We start from the raw sequence: 19,685 nt of genomic DNA, 5'->3' as shown, positions 1-19,685 counted from the left end.
GGGTGTGCTCCCGGTCGCGTCACCTCTTTGGAGGCAAAGTGTGGAGAGGGTTACCTTCCCCAGGTAGGGAAACAACACGGTGTCACCACGGAGGCAAGCACATGGGACTCCCCATCTGGAGGGATGCTGGGCTGCCCCGGCAGCCTGCTGGGCAGAGGCACCCCTGGGTAAGTGGACACGCATGTCCTGCTCCGGGCTTTCTTCAGTCAGGGGTTTCTAAAGTTGAAGTGCATAAACCACAGGCATGGGAACCCAGGAATGAAGTTCAAAAGGCCACCGGCAGCTTTAGGTGTGTGGAGTTGTAGTAAAGCTGCTGCAGTAAAGCCAGGCTTAGAGCGGAATGAAACGGTTCAATGAAAGCAGGGTAGCTACAACCCAAATCTGCCCTTCCTCAGCAGGGATGCCGGAAAGCGTGCTTTGTCTAAGCAGAGCCCCACGTCCCTGGCAGTGGTGTAGCCCTTCTGCCTTCTGGTTTGCAATGCAAGGTGAGAGTAAGGCTCAATAGCACTGGTTCACAACGGGTCAAACTGCCACGCAGCTAATCCCCTGATTTATTAGGAAACTGTTCTTCCTTCTCCCATCGCATCGCTGCCGATGGAAGATCAGCAGGCAGGAGAAGTAACACATCGTAGATTCATCGGCTCACACTGACATTTCATGAACAGCAGAGAAAGGACCAAATGCAAAAAAACCCAAACTGGCTCCAAGTTGATGATTTATACTGTTTTCTCAGGGCCTGTTTGCCAAGCAGCTGGTGTTTTGTGCCAATTGCTATTACAGAAGAGCTTTCTTTGATAGGTATCATGAATGGACACTACGCAGTTCATCTTAAAACAAAATCCCTCCCGACAGCGTATATGGGCTGGCAGGGGATGAGGGAGAGAAAAGGTTGGGCTTTGTTGGGATTTTTTTTATGCAGGACTATGAAAGCATGTTCGGGGGAGCCTGCATTATCCGTGCAAAAACACAACAGATGAATTCTATTAATGGATGTAACATGTGGCTGGGTTCAAGCTAGAGTTGTCATTTGAATATAGAAGTCAAAGCCAATTTATTGTAACATATTTTTCTTTTCAAAATATTTTAAGAAAGACAAAAAACTTTGCGCAACAACTTGGCAAGCAGGTCTGTTGAGGGGAGGTATTTTCTATCTTGCAGCTAACATAAGGGCTGAAAAATGTGGCAGTGCCGAGCAATCCTGGATTCCTTCTGGAACTGAAAGAAAGTGTGCTGGATATAATTGTGTAAGAGCCCAATAAATTTTGAAGGGTGGGTTTGTAACACTGCCTTGGGGGCTGCAGGTGGCTCCAGAAGAAAGCCATGGTTTTTATTTCAGTAAGAGACGTCAAATAGTTTATCTAGCTAGGTATGCACTCGTGTGGCCCCATCTAAAAGCCACAGAATTATTATTTTAAAATAGAAATACCCATAACAATCATTGTGTTTCTTCCATGCCAGATGGTAGAAAGATAAGTTGGATTAGTCTGTAGTGTGTGTGTGTGTGTGTTATTGTGTGCGGCGGGGGGTTGCAAAAGCTAAGGCACAGAAATGAGCTTTCCTGGAGTTTGCAAAGTAATGCGCATCAGTACTCCGTGGTCTTCAGGACATGGGTAGGCTACGCTTGGCAAGTCCTTGTTTCACTGTTGGTCAGTCCTTATTTCCTGGGATGCCATGGGAGGCAATGGCCATGGAGCAGAGCTTTACCTCGGTAGTAGACCAGACCCTGGCACTACACTTCGGTATTAAGAGAACCGCTGCATAACAGGGAGCATCAGACTCCAGCTGTGGATTCCTGTGTTGCGGGGCAAAAATGCTGCTGCATATTAGGTTATACAGAATTATGTGGTTAGGTTCCTATGGTGAATTGCAACAAAGTGGAGTCAGAGAACTGATGTTTCTCATGACTGTTGTGACCTCTCCAGTGTATCCTATTTTCTTTGTAGCTGGGTGGCTAAGGAATACCTTAGGACTATCAAGTGATCCAACATAGGCTGAGTATTTTTGTGTGTGGACTGAGAAAGCTATTTCCTACATTTGGTAAAGGCCCACGTACCAAACACTGGTGTGAAGCAAGTAGACAGAAAACATACTGCTGCAAAGGGAAACCATGGCTAAAAGAAACCAAACAGCATATTGTCATCCCATGTTCGTTCTCATCCTGTATGTGCATAGTTTGAGTCCCCAAGTACCTTTCCCATTCCCTTCTGAGATGACTTTTTGCCATCCCTTTCTCATGAAGCTGCACACAGGGAAGAGGAAGCAGATCTACATCCATCGTAAAGACCAGGGAGACCCTAAAATGCTCTTTAAAGTCCTGTCCAGTTACACATTTGTTTTACCAAGGAAGTTGATAAACTCTAAGTCTATTTAATCCTGCCACTAATGGGAGACAATTAGCAATGTCTCAGAGATTGCTTTTGTCAGGGAGGTGACAGGACGAATGAAAGCAACACCACTCACCCCACTGCGAAGTAACAACTTACCGCTTCTGTAATTTTCTAAGAATAGATGCCACTTCCAGCAATGAGCCTGTAACTTCTCGCTGCTGCTCACCAGATGGTAAGAACCAGCAGACGCCGAGTTTGTTCCCTTGTGGCCAAACAAACTGCCATACAGCCCGATGCAAGTTTCCTGAAAGATCTCCAGGACGGCTCCGTTACTTCTGTTAACGTTTCCCAAGCTCCTGGTACAACATTGAGGTTTTCCACTGGAACCACCTGGCACATTTTCAGAGTCTTCCATGAGCAATGAAGTTACTCAATCCCCTTCTTATTTTGTCAAAGCCTTTGTATCGGTCACTTGTCCTGAGAGTCTGTGGGCTGTGTCCTGTACCCGAGCTAATTGCATAAAAATGATTATTTCCTTTTCTTGATGCTTGTTATTATTTTCATCCTTCATGAGCCATTTCTTCTGTTTCAGGATCAACACTCTGTGGTAGGCCAGGGAGCTGGCCCCACTCCAAGCTCCAGTTCTTGCTCAAATCCAAACACTGGAAGTGGTTACATGAACTCATCCCAGCAATCAATGTTGAATCAGCAACTGATGGAAAAGAAACAGGCTCTGCAACGGCAAATGATGGAGCAAAAACAACTCCTTCTACAGCAGCAGATGTTGGCAGAAGCCGTAAGTTTTCTAATTCCTTATTTTACATGGAAAAGATTATCATAGGAACAATAGAAAAGAAAGCTAGGACGGGGTAAGAAAGCCCCCAAAACTTCGAGGCCATTTTGGCAATGCCTAGACCTTCTAGAACGTGCCTCATATTTTTCAGCACTTTGCTAAGCCCTTTTGAAACCTTCTTCAGTTTATATGAAACAACTCAAGTATCCGAGCTGCTGTGGTTTCGTTACGAGAACAGTCTAAGCATATGCTTAATTTGAGGCATATGAATATTGTCAGTGGTTTTCTTTGCAAGATAAGCTAAGGTGCACTGCTATGCTATTTCAACCACAGAGGAAAGTTAACTTCCAGGCTCTGCAACCTAGGCAGCATGATATAAAGTGCCTGTGTGTAAACAAGGATCAGGTACATCGATTTTAGTGTTCAACACAAGTTTGTGTGCGTGGCTGGGATCATACATGACTCCTTTCTCTGTTCTTCATTTTGCATTTCCAGATATTTGTAGCCAGTTCTTCTCTTTCCCTTCGTATCTGAGAGACCAGTTGGGAGTTTCTGGTCATTTTTTGAGGCATGGGGGTATTTGTGGTCTTGTCGGGAGTGATAAATACTAGAACCCACTGGTTTTGTTCCACTAAACTGTCATTGCCATTGATACTACACAAACTGAGTCAGTTGAAGGGGCTTCATGGCCCATCACCTATGGCCAGTGCAACGGCGGGGAGTCCCAGCTGCCCAGAGGGGTAGCATGTGCCCTCCGCATCCTCGTAGTCACCGTTCCTTGGTAGTCCTGCTTGCCAAAGCACAGAGAAGAGAGAAGTCCTAGAAGAGGAGCTGAGCTTGACATGTCCTTGGGGCAGGCAGAAAGCAATGCAGGCAGCTAGGGAAGGGCTGCAGGGAGGATTCTGGGGAAGGATGGAGGTGACACCACCACCTGCTTTGCTTCCCCCAGGCTGCAACGACAGCAGACCCTGAGCCTGTGGCTTATTTACCTCAACCTGCAGCTCTCAGCCTACAGGGCAGACCCATTCATGCTGGCCTGACATCTTGAATCCAAAACTTTCTTTTCTCTATAAAGATGTAGACTCAGAAATACTGACACGTTTAGTGACTGCCATTCAGTAATTAAAGAACAGCACAGAAGTAGAAAAACATTCATGGTTTTGTGAGGATGTTTTAAAAATAAAATCAGTTTTTTATAGAGAATATCTTTTTGCTTACAAATTTATTTCCATTCCAAAAATACAATTAGAAAGCTTGAGTTTGAAATTAAGGATTTGATTTGTCCTATGAGGGAAATATTTGTTGACTTTTTAATTTATGCAGAAGAAAACTGAAGTTTCAAGTCAGCTCAAAACACTGAGTTTTCTGTCCGAATTTTTAACAGAAAACAAAGTTAATTGCTCATGCAGCTTTTCTGAAAAATAAGTAAAATAAAAATCAAAATCACTCTACAGAATGGGTTTTTTTGGTCAGCTTACATTTGCTTTTGTATCATGTTCATAGACATACACACAAAACCTGCCTACAGTTTTTACATGGATTGCAGGGATTTCCTGGGAGATAACTTGTCTTTCTTCTTCACAAGCGTTCAGGTCAAGCGGTATGTTAAAACGAGCCTTATAAATCTTAATCAGACCCCCTCACTCCCAGAGTGCATTACGGAAATGTCTAAATACCGCAAGAGAGGCTCTTGTCTCAGTGTTTTAAAGTGCTCCTGGCAGAAGAAAAAACAGATTTTTCACAAGAAGGTCTGTTTGTGTGCTGTTTTCAGGCAGAAGACCCCCAAATTACGCTGATGGACATCCAACACCAGCCAGGGCCTGACTCTTTTTCACACTGATGAGCCACTTTGTCATTCTAGCAGCTGAGCACGAAACCCAGGTGCATTGCAGAGAAGGGGTGAAGCCTGCCCGGCAGCTGCCCAGTAAGCACGACTCCAGGAGACACATGTGCACTGGCAATGACTTACCAGTGACTGCGGTGCTCAAACCCCCGTCTTCCTACCACGGGGCCATGTAGCCCAAGGAGATGTTGCTTATGGGTGGGCAGTAACACCCTGGAGACATCAAGTCACACTGATGCTGATGAGAGGTTTGGCAGTGATGTGTGTCCCTGCAGACCCAAAATGAAAAAAATGTCCCGTACTAATCAGCGTTTTCTGCAATCTTTCCCCACCGTCCTTCCCCCAGTACTTGCACTCCCAGTGTAAGAGGAAAGACAGCACCACGTACGTGTACAGGGAAGCACAGGGCAATGCTAAACCTTGGCCATGTCTCCTGCTGGTAGAGGCACAGGGGAGGACAAAGCAATGGGTTTTGCTGATTTTTGTGGGAGCTCCTCCAGTGCAGGAGGAAGGAGAGAGTGAGGGCTGGGGGTGGCTGGGACAAAGCATGTTTAATGACAAGCTGAAATGCACTTTGCCGGCTGTGCACACTGAGAGGGCTGCACGGGTGAAAGGGGCTGATGACCATTGATGCAGCCAAGGGGCAGGTGTCAACCTTGCAGGTCTGGACCCTCGTTGCTCCCCAGTTGTATCCTAGCTGTGTGTTTGAGTTAGACCTGGGTGTTCGCTCTGTCTCTGTGCTCTCTCTGAAAGCAAACCCAGCCACACAGACAGACAGGGGGCCATGAGGAACTGTCAAACCCCTCCGCCTGATGAGCACGGTGAGCAAGATCGTGCAGACGTCGGAGGACACCTCGTACTGCAGTGCAGACATGGCCAATGATCGCAGAGGCTGAGCAACTCTCAGTGATTTTAAGGACTCAAAGACCAGACTCAAACACAATACAACCAGCAGAAAGGTTTCCATACAGACTACAGTGGGTGAGGGCGCAAGTTCACAGCTGCCTTTCCTGTGGACCAGGCAGGGTGAAAGGAAGGAACACTTCAGCTTTGTACATACTGAGAAAAGAAAGAGACGGGCAAAACACAGAGCCAGGAAAGCATAAAGAAAAGCAAATTAATATATTTCTACTCCAATCCTCTAGGAGAAAATCACTCCACAAGATCAGCTGAACAGACACTTGACACGACCACCACCAGATTATAAAGACCAAAGAAGGAACGTGGTCAACATGCAACAAGCAAACCAATATCCTGGTAAGTGCCCATGTGCTAAATGAAACTGTTTCCTTCCTTCCTTCCTTCCTTCCAGCTGGAAGACCATCCAGAAGAGCCATGCATGCACTCATAACAAGGGTCTGGTTTTCTGCTGCTCTCCTGTGCTATTTACCTTACTGCCCCCCACCACTGAGAAGTGTTGATATATGATCTAGAGAACTGGCTGGTGGTTCATCCAGGCTGATGCTGCAGCAGGCACAGGGAAGGAGGTGGCCCTCCCATTAGCACTGCCTGAGGCAGTGCACCCAAATACTTGATACAAAGGTGTCCTCTTGACTATGCAACCTCACTCTATCCAGATGCTTCTCTCATGTATGTGGTACATCTTGCTTTAGAGACTGAGATAAGAACCATCCATCACTTTGAATGGCAGCCTATGTACAGCGTGAGGACCCTCATACTGATTTTTAAGTATCTTGTATGACACCATCATGGGCAACCAGAGTGATCATCTGAACTTTTGGTCTGTTTAATATGCCATGGTCATGGCCTCAGTGCTGCTCTCTAACCAGCATTTCAATAGATCAGGCAAACAGGAGGGTAAAAGCCCCTGCCTAGAGCAGAAAATGCCCTACACTTCAGGACTAGGCCTTTGTTTCAGCTCTTGTGCCCTCACCTCCTTGGAGAGTCTAGTTTTGGGAGCACAGGACTGCCTGTTTGGCTTTTGATGCTGTTGACCTTGCTGGTTAGCTGGAAGCTGCTATGAGAGCAAAGGCAGAGTAAGGAAAAGATGCTGGGGAGAGAGAGAAGGTGGGGGGAAATGCAACAGATGGGGTCAAAGGATGTTCTTTATACTGCAAAGCATCTGTGCAGTTGAGTATAAAAAGGATCCTTTGCCTTCTAGTATATCTTTGTATACAACACTGAGAAAAAAAAGATGTTTTGGTCAGTTTGTTTTTCCATAACTGTTGGCTTTGCAGATTCAGCCAGGGATCTGAGTCTTTCCTTCCTACTTGTTCTTTGTAGCAAAACTTTTTCAGCTTCTATGATGTTTTCAATGGGTTCCCAAGTGCAGCTGGCTCACACGCCAGCCCTCTGCCCAACCTGCTAGCCATGGCACCAACAGCCCAGCTACGCATGGCAGGGCTGGGCTGGCCTGCTCAGGCAATCTTCATGCATTCCTTTGTTTTGTTTACAAGTTCTAGCAGCGATAAGCTTGCTGCAGTCTGGAAACTGCTGCTTTCCAACGGGCCTGAGTGTTTATCATCTTCAGTAAATTTGCACAAGCATCACTGATGCCAGCGTAATAACTCGTGGTGAGGGCAATGCCACAGGGCAGAGAGAGCCCTGATTGCTGGCTTGGCACCTCCCGCACTCATAAAACAAATGCTTTGGCAGCCCCGGCTGTTTGCTGGGGAATCCTGTGATTTGGTGTGTTGTTTAAAGGCTCATTCCTGGAATCAAATGATTAACTGAGACTCTTGGCTTTTACTTAAAACCAATCCATTTCTAGCCTGAGAGAGAAAATGGAAATGACTGCAGCCACGTCTGTGAAAGGCTCCAAAATAAGTAGATCGCCATTGTTATGTGGCTCTTCTTGTTGTTCTTAATCTGATGGACTCTTTGCCAATCTTGTGGTATTTGGAGTCCCATCTCCTGGGTTTGAAACATGTGGGACTGGCAGTGCTTGTCCATTCAAATCTCAAGTCCCTGCTGAGTGAGCCCAGGGAGGAGAGCAGCTTTTCAGGCGAGCCTGGGAGAAAGGACTGTGCTGGGAGCTTGCAGCAAAGCTACCAGATGATGGACCGATTAGGAAACTCTTGCATAAGGGACTAATAGCAGTGAATCTGTTCCCTTTTTCTGGGAATAGCTTTGCTCAGGTCAGGGAAGAAGAGACAAAAAGTTAAATAAAATAACATAGGGTCTTGGAGACACATGGTTCAGCATTTTATTCCTCTGTGCTTTTCCCCATAGTGCCAAGTCATGGCAAGAAACCCCAAAGACAAGAGCAGGTGAATCGGGCAGCAAAGGCATTTCTCTGAATCGTTGCAGCCTGGGGTGCCCAGCTGCTGTACACAGCGCTGCCAGGGAAGACATTTCTTCCCATCTGGAAGAAATCAGAATGGAAAATATTTGTGTTAAAAATAAAAGGATAAAAATAGCAACACAAAGAAAGAGGAAGCTTCGCCTTTTGCACCACAAGTACAACCCATGTCCACTTGTGCTCTTTAAAGAGGACATTTGCAGGAGCGGTGTGATGGTAGCTCTGGGGGCTGCTCAACAGCTGGCAGGGTCACCCCCGGAGGGGCTTAATCCAAGCGGCAAGTGAAGTGACTCCCCAAACTTGTAGTTCAACTGGAGGGAGAGAACCAGCTCTCCCCAGATGCCTGTTCCAGGTCTTCTGAAATGCCACCGATTTCTGTGCCATTCCCCCTCTTTATTACTGCCATTAGGGAGCGAAGATTCAGGGTCCCCATCTCTATCACCCATGCGAAAAGATGTTACAGTATTTCCAAAAAGCAGTGAGCGATGCACAACCCACTAGCAAAGCCGAAGATCAGGCTGATTGTAAGGTTGCCTGCTGAGCAGTGATTTTCTCCTCTTTGTTTCCAGAGATAAATTCAGTTAGGTGGCTCCGTGGGAGCACATCGAGGAGAATCTGATTGTCCCTGTGGGGGTAAAACGAGGTGGACTCTCATAGCATCTCCTGTCTCAGGCACTGCCCAGCTTGGGGACTGAATTTAGGTGCTTAAGTTAGGACAATGTAATTGTTAGGACAATTAGATTTTCTATAGTCAAGTGTCTCCTGCTGAGAGCCAGTTTGTGGAAAAGTCTGCCTTCCAGGATAAGGTGAGATTCTTAATTTAAGTATCTATGTTTATATTGATTGGAACAAGCAACTCTGGTTGTGGAGTCACACTCAGTGTTAATAATAATTTGGGAAGAGATTATTTTTAAGTACATAGGGAAAAAAGGAATCCTTTGCATCCATTACTAAATGCAAATAGCATAGGTATAAAAATTATGCAGAAAAGGCAGAAATATATGATAATTTTTTCTTCAGTTCCAGTCAGAGGGAACTGAACATCATTACAGTGAAATTTCAACAGGAACAGTATATTAAACAGCTGTTCCTAAACATAGACTTTTAAATATGCATGCGCATGATTTGTCTACAAGAGTTTTAAAAGAGCTGGATGAGAGGTTCTCCAAATTCTTAATGTCACTTTTTACTTAGTCTTGAAACTCCAAGGAAGACTGCTAATGCCATGACAAAAATTAAAAGAGTAAGTAGGTAGTTGCAGCCCTAGTGTCCTAATGCAGAGCTCAGCAAAAATACTGGGGAGCTGATACAGCCTGAATAATAAAGAATTTAGGAATGGAATTTAATTAATGTCAGGCAACATGGGCTGACATAAAAGAATCTTTTCAAACTAGCATAGTATTTTTTTTCAAATAAACCACAACTTTCGTTGATAAAGGTAATAGTTGTTCAGGTAATGTCCTTTGAAGCATCTGACTTTGTACTGCCTATTTTGGTTAAGAAACCAGAATGATATCAAATTAGCATAGCAGTTAATATTACAAATTAACATAGCAGTTAATAACATAGCATAACAGTCTGAGATGATGCTGAACAAGAAAAAAAGAGCTTACTTTACATCCATGTTGGAGATGTGCAAGAGCTATTACTGTGACCCGCTGTGATGTACAGCCTTGAAATCAAATGTTGAAAACTGTCAAGTTTTGAAAAGAGCTTAGAAGGACCAAAGGACTGGAAAATATACCACACACTGAGACCGATGTATTTGGGGAACGCTGCAGGCGTGATCACAGCTTTGAAGCACCTGTGCAGTAAGAAAAAACTGATGATGGACCAACTAATAAAATGGTACAAGCATTTAGCTCATACAGCACCACGTGGGAAAGATTTTCTTGGCTGACCCACACGTTGTGTGGAGAAACATCTCCTTTTGTTTGTGTTGAACCTGACTTCTCCTAGCTGCACTTCTTGTAGAGCTTGAACTGGAAACAAGAGTAGTGAAGGAAATTAATTTATGGAGGGGCTGATCATGTGCAGAGCGGGGCTCTCTGTGGTGCTATCTACACTGGGTGTGTTTAGAAAACATTTGGTCTTCTTCAACCAATCTCTCAGGGATTAATCCAGAGCCTTACATTGCATAAGCAATCAGCCTACATTACATAAATGACTTATTGTGGCCTCAAAATAGCCACAAGTCTGCCACAGAAGTGAGCTTGTGTCGAGGTTTGGAGGCTGAAGAGAAGGGAAACCTCTCTTCTTGTAATTCATTGGTAGATACCAGCTACAGGAAAATCCTTCACTGGGCAGAATTAGCCATGAATGGTAGCTAAGTGATACTGCCAACTCATAACTTCTGTTTTTCTGATGCTCATGTGTAGCAGATGCCTGCACATCAGGTATCATGTGTGGCTCCCATGTGGGCGAGTCAGCTTCTGCGGGAGCAAGAATAGAGCTTAGAGGGGGCACGTGGGTGGCACTCGCCAGGCACAGCACCAAGCCATGTCCTCGTGCCTGCTCGGCCACCACACAGGATGATAAGCAGGTCACAGACTGGCCTGAGCTGCTCTCCCAGCACCTGCCTGGGAGGGAGGCTCTGAGCACTGCAAATGGGTGAGACACAGTCTTGGCTCCTGCTATAATTTGGGACAGGCTTTTCCAGAAGGGATAGATACCACTCCTGTAGGTATCTAAAAAATGTGGAAAAGGGGCCTGATGATGGTGCCTATCACTCCCGATTGTCTCTAGAGGGAGCTGGGATGAGCCATGACCTGTAAGGAAGAAAAGTTCTTGACCTCCTCTGCTCACTTAGACAGGCTTTGCCCTGTCTGAGGTGTCTAGCGTTTCTGTAAAAAAAGGCAGAAAAGTCTTCTCTCCCGCCCAGTCGTTCTGTCTGTCCTTCCCTGCTCCAATATTCCTCTTACAATGAGCACCGGTTTTGGCTTATCTGATGTCCCCTGAAGGGATGGGAAGACCACCAATGGCTTTATATAGACCAAACCTCCCTTTGGACGATAGGCATCTTTAAGGCCTTGAGCAAGTTCATGCAAGTCCTCTTAAAAGCAAAGTATCTTCTTCAAGAAATTCTGCTGCTGAAAAACTGGATTTTTAACCTGTTGGTATTTAAATGACACCATGCATTGATGCACTCACGTTTGTTTTAACACTTGTTTTCTCCTTTCCAGGTGGTTCACCAGCTGTGAGTATGAGCTCCAACAACATGTCCTTATCCAACCCAATTTCAACTCATAGCATCATGCCCCAGAGCTCCAGCCTCATGTCCACCCCTGCTGGGACCCGAATGCCTTCTGTTCCTGCCGCTCGGAGTATGGGCTGCTACGGGAACCTTCCTTGCAACCAACCAAGTGCATACAATGTGAGTTCAGGAATGAACCAAATGCAGCCACACAGAAACCAGAATCAAGTCCTGCCCAGTCAGAGTAACCCCATGATGTCTCGACAGCAAACCATGACGCAGGGAAACAACGTAGCGGCTTTTGGGACGGGGTCGGTGGTCAACTCGCAGCAAGTAAGGCCAAGCTTGAACCAAGGAGCCACAGGTATCCCCACGCAAAGGCCGGCCAACGTGATGATCACGGCTACTGCCACTGCCCAGAACTGGGCCCCGCAAGAAGCTGCAGTGAAGCAGCAGGATGCACTGAAACCCGCAGGGGTCCGTTTCCCCACTGGCACTCCATATCCTAGCCAGTCTTTGCAACGCAACGTAGGCAACCAGCATTTTCCTCAGCGCGCATTGGCACCTCCTAATCAGTTAACAGCGGGAGTCCAAATGAGGCCTCCGCCAAACCAAATGCACCAAACTCTAAATGGACATTCTGCTGGCTCACTACGAGGTCTCAGCGTAAGACCTAACCAGCAGAGAGGACAGACCGTGCCTACCTTGAATCAGCCAGGAACGAGTATGACACCTCCGTCATCTCTGCCATCAACCAGTTTCACATCTACCAACCAAAACTCTCGGGCTTACCAAGGAAGTGACCATGGTAATGACCTAGCATTTGACTTTCTGAACCAGCAAGGTGACAGTATAGGACCTGCGCTCAACAGTGACTCAGACTTTATAGATTCTTTACTGAAAACGGAACCTGGTAACGATGACTGGATGAAAGACATCAACCTCGATGAAATTTTGGGGAATCACTCGTAAGTGACAGTACCAAGGGTGAACCAGATGAAGAGGCAGTAAGGACATTAGCTTTCTTTTTAGATGCCAACGATCTGCTTTATTAAATTACACTCCAGTAACTGGGCTGACCTTTAAAATACCACACAAGGCAACTGCCCCGTTTGAAGAGTTGCCCTAGGGACAAAATCGAAGTATCCCCCGATGAAACAATAATGTAAGTGATATTCATGCCTGCCACAAAGGAGTGAGAACGCTGAAGGGTCTGTTCCCCCCAACGCATTGCAAACCCATCAGTTCTTCTCACAGGGGCTGCGTGGAAAAACGTGTTTAGCTTCCCACACACGCAAGCATGAGACAGTGGTATGGGTTGTGAAACATCATTTCTCTGAGTGTAAGAGCCCAAGCAGTCCAGAGCTCTTCAGTCATCGTGTTCACAGCCCTTAACTTCCTCGGGACTACTCAGGCCTGACAGCATTAGGCCCTGTGTAAATTTCATTGTGTTACAAAAACTGTTTACTTCTACACAGAACAAACTCACATTTGCTTTCCTGATGATTTTGTTTTAAACCCTCTATATTTTGTAGCACACACAAGGGTAAGTGGTCCCATCCACAGGAAGAAGGAAAGAGATCATCCAGTGCATAACTCAGTGTGCTCTAGCGTTTGCCTTCTCCCTTTCGTCAGTGCTTGCAGTGAGTATCAGAGGCGGCTGCTGTCCTGCCAGCAGCACAGTGATTTTGGGCATTGAGGGAAAAATGAGACGAACTCCACCGAAGCCCAGGAGCCTCACTTTGCCACCTTGACCTGCCCCAGGGGCTCCAGTGACTGAATGGACAAATTGAGTGAGAAAAGTGCTCACCATTTGATCCTCACCAACTACTTCCCCAGTCCAGCTTACAGGAGGGCAAATACATGAAGTGGCTCAGCTAAGCCACTGTCCCCATTTTCATCTTAACCCACAGCAAGCGTCAGGTAGTTCAGCCCGGTCCTCCTCTATTGAAGAGGTTTACTCCAGCAGAAATGCCAGCATCTCTGTCTGGGCAGAGGCTACCGTTTTGATTGCACAACATTTTGGCTCCATCCCGCTTTCCCTTTGCCATATGGGGGGAGCTGAAAGAGGTCCGATGATGGCCCAGGTCCCCACAGCCTCCATTGGGCAGAGTACAAGAGCACTGCCCCTGAAAGTAGCATGCAGATCGGCTGTAACCACCTGGGTTGCTTGCAGTAGGAGGCTCCATTCAGCCACATCTGTGTTTGTAAATGAAACAGTTTTGGGGAATATTTCTGGGCACTGGACTCAGTCACCTGTTCCGGGTTTGGGGATGGTCCAGCTAACATTGCCCTGAGCACTTCTGTGCATCACTGGGAAGTTAACCTGGGGCAAAGACCATTCCCACAGACAGTTTGCAGTCACCTTGCCTTGGAGACCAACAGAGCACAGCAGTAAGGATACAGATTGTTCCACACCGCTTGACCTCAGTGCCGGGGAATAGTCTCCACCCTGTTAAATTTCCTGCTATAGACTTGGTCAGTAAGGGCATCAGAAGGAGGTACTAAGTCACTCTAAAGCAGCTCCGCAGTGAGTCAGACAGCAGGATTCATAGATGGGAACAGATCTTGCAATTCCAAAGAAAATGCTGTTCTTTAAAATGATGTGGTGAGACATGTTTCACAGCCTCCTCTGAATTAGCTAAAACTAGATGTGGCAAAGGAATACAATGCCTATGTTCACATGCCTCAGTGCCAAGAGGCATTGCTCTGCCCCATGCAAGTGCTTTATTCATCCTTGTTAGTGGCAGTGGGATGAACAGGCTACTTGACAATAGCCTCTGCACTTATCTGACCTATTTCTCAAGAGAGGTTTTAATAAGGGTTTTCCAGTCATTTCACCCTGTCATTTCACGTGGGCACAATTTTTCATGATGTTCCAGGAAGCATTGTCACACATGCAAGCACCAGCACCTCCAGGAAAGGTATAACGTAGGCATTTAGCTAGATATGCCAGTTGAGGCGTGCTGGTCCATGATGCTGTTCATTTCCAAACATGTTTTTCATAAGAGGGATGAGAAAGGCTGCTGAAGAGTCCCTTCTGCTGCCCCAGCTAGTGATCGTTGCACACCCCTGCATTGTGTAACGTGGTGGCTCAGCTGCCCACAAAGCTCCCTCTTCTCCCCATTTTTGGCTGGGGTGCATGTGTTCCCTTTGATATGCCAATACAAATTTTTCCAAGTCTTAAAACAGTGTTTCAGCATGGGTCACTGGTGCCCCACCGAAGTTTGGAGAGATACAGACACAGTCTAACAAATGACTCCCCTATAAATTGTGCAAAACTAGACTGAAATAGTAGCTACGTGAGTTTAAAGTGGAGGGAAGATCGGCTCATCTGTCTCACACACAGGCACACACGCCGTCCGTGAGCAGGTCAGCAGTGACTGCTGAAGGTCTGGTAGGAACAGACGACTGCGATGCCACTAAGGCCGAGACTGAGTTAATCTCCTCATGAGCAAGTCTGGTAACTTCAACTACCCTCACATGCCATTGAAAAAGCCACCACTGGTTTCTGTATTGAGACCAGATTGTTTTCCAGATCCTCAAATGATGTCAAAAAAATTGTTCAGCTGAGGAGCTGGTCCCAAGACTGCAGGATATCATCCGGTGGTGGATTCAATGCTGAGCTTTGTCGCATTGGCCTCAGCCTGAAGTGCAGAAGACACTGGGCTGTGAGTGCCGTCCCTGGGATCAAAATTTCATCCTGTCTTAAGTAAATTCAACAAAGGTAGAGGCCATTTGCAGTCCTGTAAAGATATGCCTGACGCATTTGAAATGTGAGCTTGTGAAAGACTCTTGCAACCAAAACTTGAATCCAATATCATTTCTTCAGAACACTTGTATCTGAATGGAGCTAGTGTCTTTTTTCTCTTTCTTTGCAATGGCTAAGTGCACTACCCTTATAGTCTATTTTTCATCATTGACCGGGCACTCTTCACAGTATTGGGTTGTAAATATAAAGAATTATTTGTTTTGTAAACTTTTGTAAAAAAAACCAAACAAAAAGTAATAATATTTTGGTAGGAATAATAAAAATCATATTATTTGGGTTATATTTATACATATGTGAAATAAATATACTATCAAAAAGTTGTATTTTATACAAAAAGTCAACGGTTACCTTTTGTATTCTATATACAAAGTTTTGTATGATACGATTGTTTATTTTTATCTGCAGACTTCAACTTTGGATTTTGGGGGAGGGCAGAACGGGATCGTGGTTAAATAGCTGGGTCTGACCCCAAGCTCACTGAAACCGATGGAGTCTTTCCATTGCCTTCACAGGGCTTTGAATCAAGCCTTTAAATCACCTTCAGATATGTTTGACATCTGAAGCTCTCTGGAAACCTCAACATGAAAACATTCCAGGTTTCAAATTTTTTCCCTGAAAAAGGCTTTTATTATTATTATTATTGTTATTGTTATTATTATTATTGTAACTCTTGGGAGGCAGGTGGGACCTATGTAACTGTCATGTCCTTGTTGCATGTATGTCTGCTTTATATTTTCCCCATATTATAAACCAGTGTTTCTCTATACAGGCTGAAAGGAAAAGTTGCTGTACAGAAATGTTTGTGTTTATGCATTTTTACATGTGGCTGTATATACCTCCTAGTACTATGCAGTGACACTTATTTGACTCCATTTATTTTTCACCTAAACATGAATAGTATGTTTTTCAGTAGCTATCAAAACTCTGCCAAGTAAATCAATCAAAATTATCCCAAGTGTCTCTTTTCTTAATATGAATTTTATAATGAATGTCTGTTTAGTCAACTGCTCATTCATCTGAGTAAATTAAAATTACAGTGATATTTTAGGAGGGGGTAAGAAAAATGTGCATCTGGCAGCTTCTGGGAGCTCAGTCTGCCTCTTTGCAAGAGAGCTGTGATGTTTTCCTACTGACTGAAGACATGGTTTCATTACCAGCAAGGGTTAACAAATAACACATCGTATTTTAGCTCCTGGTGAATGGGTTGGTGTAGTCTTGCAGCACAGCAATTTGCTCTGGGATGCTGCTGAAGTTAAAGCAGAGAGCTGGGTACCCCAAGAGCTAAGTACCCCGAGAGGGCTGGCCAGGTCCCCAAGCCCATGCCCTGCCCTGGACCAGGCCCTGGAGATATCTGCCCCTCTCTCCCCACTAGCAGAGACCCCCAATGAGATGCCAGAAATCAGGCGATGGGCTTCTCCTCCTTCCCTCCCTTGCCTGCCTTGCATTATGCTTCATTTTAGCCTGAAGAAATTCCAGTGTGTACCAGATCATGTTGGATTGCAGATTGTTTCACACAAGTATTCACCCCCACCAGGCTATTTTTAGCAGGCCAGCCCCGAGGAAGTGACATCCATTCCTTGAGAGGCTTTCCTCGTTAGCCGGGTCCCATCTCCAAGTAGGTGGCTCTTCCCACCCCATGCACTGAGCAGCAAGGGGTGGCGGAGGGGACGCTTCCAAGGGACAAATGTCAGCACAGCGCTGCCTGTGCTCGAAGGCTGTGCTGCGCTATTGTCAGATGCAGCAAACGAAAAAGGGCTCCCCACAGCTTAACTGCTTCTCTGCTCACCTTCCCCCATGGGTAAGCAGGGAGACACCTTCCTTGGCTGCCCCCCGCGACCCTAGCTCTGCTGGCTGCTGCCCTCCTGGTTTTTTTGCCTGTGCTGCTCAGTCCCCCCATTATATCCGACTCCCACCTGCAAATGGCTCCTGTGTCCTTCCCTGGCATCTGGGGGCTGTACAGGGAGGGACAGGGGAGGGACGCTGGCATGTGCCCTGTGCCCCACCACCCTGGCTGTGCCCGCGCTCCCCATCCCGACTGGAGATGCTGAAGCGAGGAGGTGCCCCGGAGGTGCGTGGCTCTCTCCTCGCTTCAGCATCTCCAGGGCAGGTGGCAGATGGTTCTCCCCTTGCACTCGAGGGTGGAAAACAGGGCACAGTCCCACTCATCTGAGAGTACATTTGAAATAGGTCAAGAAACTCATGCCCTAAAGGTGCCTCTGTCTATCCCAGCTGCAAAGGCAGAAGACAGGGCAGGTGGGCTGGGGGAGCCTCAGGCAGGGCTGCTGCCCGGCTGAAGAAGCTACGTCTGTATCAGTGAGCTGAAAAACAGCCAGGGACCCCTCCCAGGCCCTGGAGGGCGGTTGTCTGTGCCACCGGGCTGTGAGGGTCCCTGGTAGTGCTCAGGCACAATGACTGCCCTCCCAAACAGGTCCCACAACCAAGAGCCATTCCCACTTTGGATGCAGAAGAGGGTATAATAATATGGTCATGCGTCACCCTGTGCCAGGTGGCCTTGGCACCAGAAAACATCCCCAGACCTGTCTCCTGTGCCCAGGGAGGTGTAGTCAGCAAGAGCACGTGGAGGGGGTGGGAAACACGGGTGGCAGTGAGCATTCTCCCTGCCTGGCCGGGCGCAGCACAGCAGGAACTGCACCAGATCCGGGCGAGGGCTGACCTTTCCCACTGCATTCGAATCGCTTGGTGAGAAGCGCTACCAGCTTGGATGGGCAGCACAGCCAAGAGAGCTGCTCCCTCCCACGGCAGCACGGTGGTCCGGCAGCCGCAGGAACCAGGGATGACATGGAGAGAATCCTGCTGCGATGAAAACTTAGACCATGGTAAAAGCTTACATCACCCTAATTTTTAAATTAGGCATTCCAGGTCATGTGGACCACTTTGACAGAGCCCCTTTAATAGGGTTCCAAATCATATCCCAAATATCCGTTTAAATAAAATAAAATTGATTTCATTTTTTTCTTTTAGTTCACAAAATTGTTACAAACTAGCTCAGCCACAAGTTACTGTTTTACTAGAGGACTTGCAGGATGAAAAACCCAATCCATATGCTACAGAACAGGTCAGGCAAGCTGATAAAAGCAGCCTGTTTAGGACTTAAAAATCTAGGTTTAAAAAAAAAAAGAAAACCAACCCCATACTAGCATCTGCCAAACTTGCACTTTCATTATAAGGAACTCCTATAAAAGAGTTGATGTTTAAAACATTGTTTTTTCTGTAATGATTCAGCCTCTTCTGTGCTGAAGAGCAAGCAACGAGCAAGCGAGTGCAGCTCCTGGTGAACACGTGTTGATGTTTGTGTTGCTGCTGCCTGGGCACCAAGGTTAGATGAGCTGCTCAGTCATCCTCAGGACGTGCAAAGGCAGAGCCAGTCAGCATCTCCTGGGTAAAGCCCCACCGGCTGCGCTGGCGTGTGCCTGGTGTGCAGTGCTCTCTCCCCAGGCATGTGCATTCCTGCGCACAGCTTGAGACAACAAAGATGCTCTATCTACATTTTTTGGAGGGCTGCCTGCGATGTTTTCACTCTGGCTGACCGGTCTGCCTTGTTCTACAGGACACAATTGCTCTTTTTTTATCCTTCGTACTCAGGAACATTGGGAAAATCCTCTGGTGCTGTTGAGCATTTGAGTGAAATGCTGAGTGTAGGTGCATCCATGCAGCTCATGTTCAGGTTAACAGATCTGATGGAAAAATCTATCCTTCAATATCAATTTGAAGTGAAAGGAAAGGTTCCTGGTTGTTGTGAAGGTTAATGAACATCACGTAAGGGCAGAGTTTGCCCTTGACACCGTCATATTGGAGTGACATAGTGAAAATAAAACCAGGGAATGTATTCAAATTGCCTTTTGTGCTGACCTGGTCTCTAAGTAAAACAGGGAAGTTCAACACTAGAGGCCTAAAAATTTTTAAAAAATTAAATTAGTGCCTGAAGAGCAGTAGCTGCAGGGTACCAGCTGACTGAGAAATCTTTATTAGAAATTATTGTGTTATTATTTGAGGATTTGATTTGGAAAGCTCCTTCTTACAGAAGTAGCCCATAGGGTTAGTTCCATAAACTGATCATACATGTCAGTCTGGTTAATATATGAGTGTAATTCATATATGAATGCAATTTCCATCAATAAAAGACATCTAACTTCCTCTAGGAAAGGCATATCTGGGGACTCAGCACACTGGCTGCATGTCTTCAAATTTATTTTAAAAGGAATTTGATAAATTTGCCAAAAGTGTAGTTTTTAAAAAGAGAAATGTGTCAGAATGCATGTGCCATATTATTTGATTCATCAAACTTACCAGTGTCTTTAAGGTAAATACTGAGGAATGCCTAAGAATATATTCATTGACCAAAATATTCCTTTGTGAATCTTCATGTCAATTTTGCTGATGGTGGTTTATTCCTTTCCTGAGTTCCCTTTTCTCTTAAGGATCCTGCTTTTTTTCCATGTTACTTGTCCTCCAGCAAGACTTCTAGCTGGCATAA

At 46.0% G+C, this 19,685-nt stretch overlaps 1 protein-coding gene across 1 annotated transcript in view; it reads left to right on the top strand.

Annotated features, from left to right (window-relative positions):
* Window positions 1-12,390, top strand: part of MAML2 (mastermind like transcriptional coactivator 2) — a 215,866-nt gene extending 203,476 nt beyond the window's left edge. Inside the window, exons 3-5 of the mRNA XM_059824357.1 lie at window positions 2,920-3,123; window positions 6,109-6,220; window positions 11,408-12,390. Of these exons, the coding sequence (XP_059680340.1) occupies window positions 2,920-3,123; window positions 6,109-6,220; window positions 11,408-12,390 (1,299 nt within the window). The remainder of the gene's footprint in view (window positions 1-2,919; window positions 3,124-6,108; window positions 6,221-11,407) is intronic.
* The last annotated feature ends 7,295 nt before the right edge of the window (window positions 12,391-19,685 follow it).

Source organism: Gavia stellata, chromosome 1 (assembly GCF_030936135.1).
Source record: "Gavia stellata isolate bGavSte3 chromosome 1, bGavSte3.hap2, whole genome shotgun sequence".
Classification (NCBI taxonomy): Eukaryota; Metazoa; Chordata; class Aves; order Gaviiformes; family Gaviidae; genus Gavia; species Gavia stellata.
The sequence above is the reverse complement of the archived record's forward strand: the minus strand, read 5'-3'. Positions and strand labels throughout refer to the sequence as shown.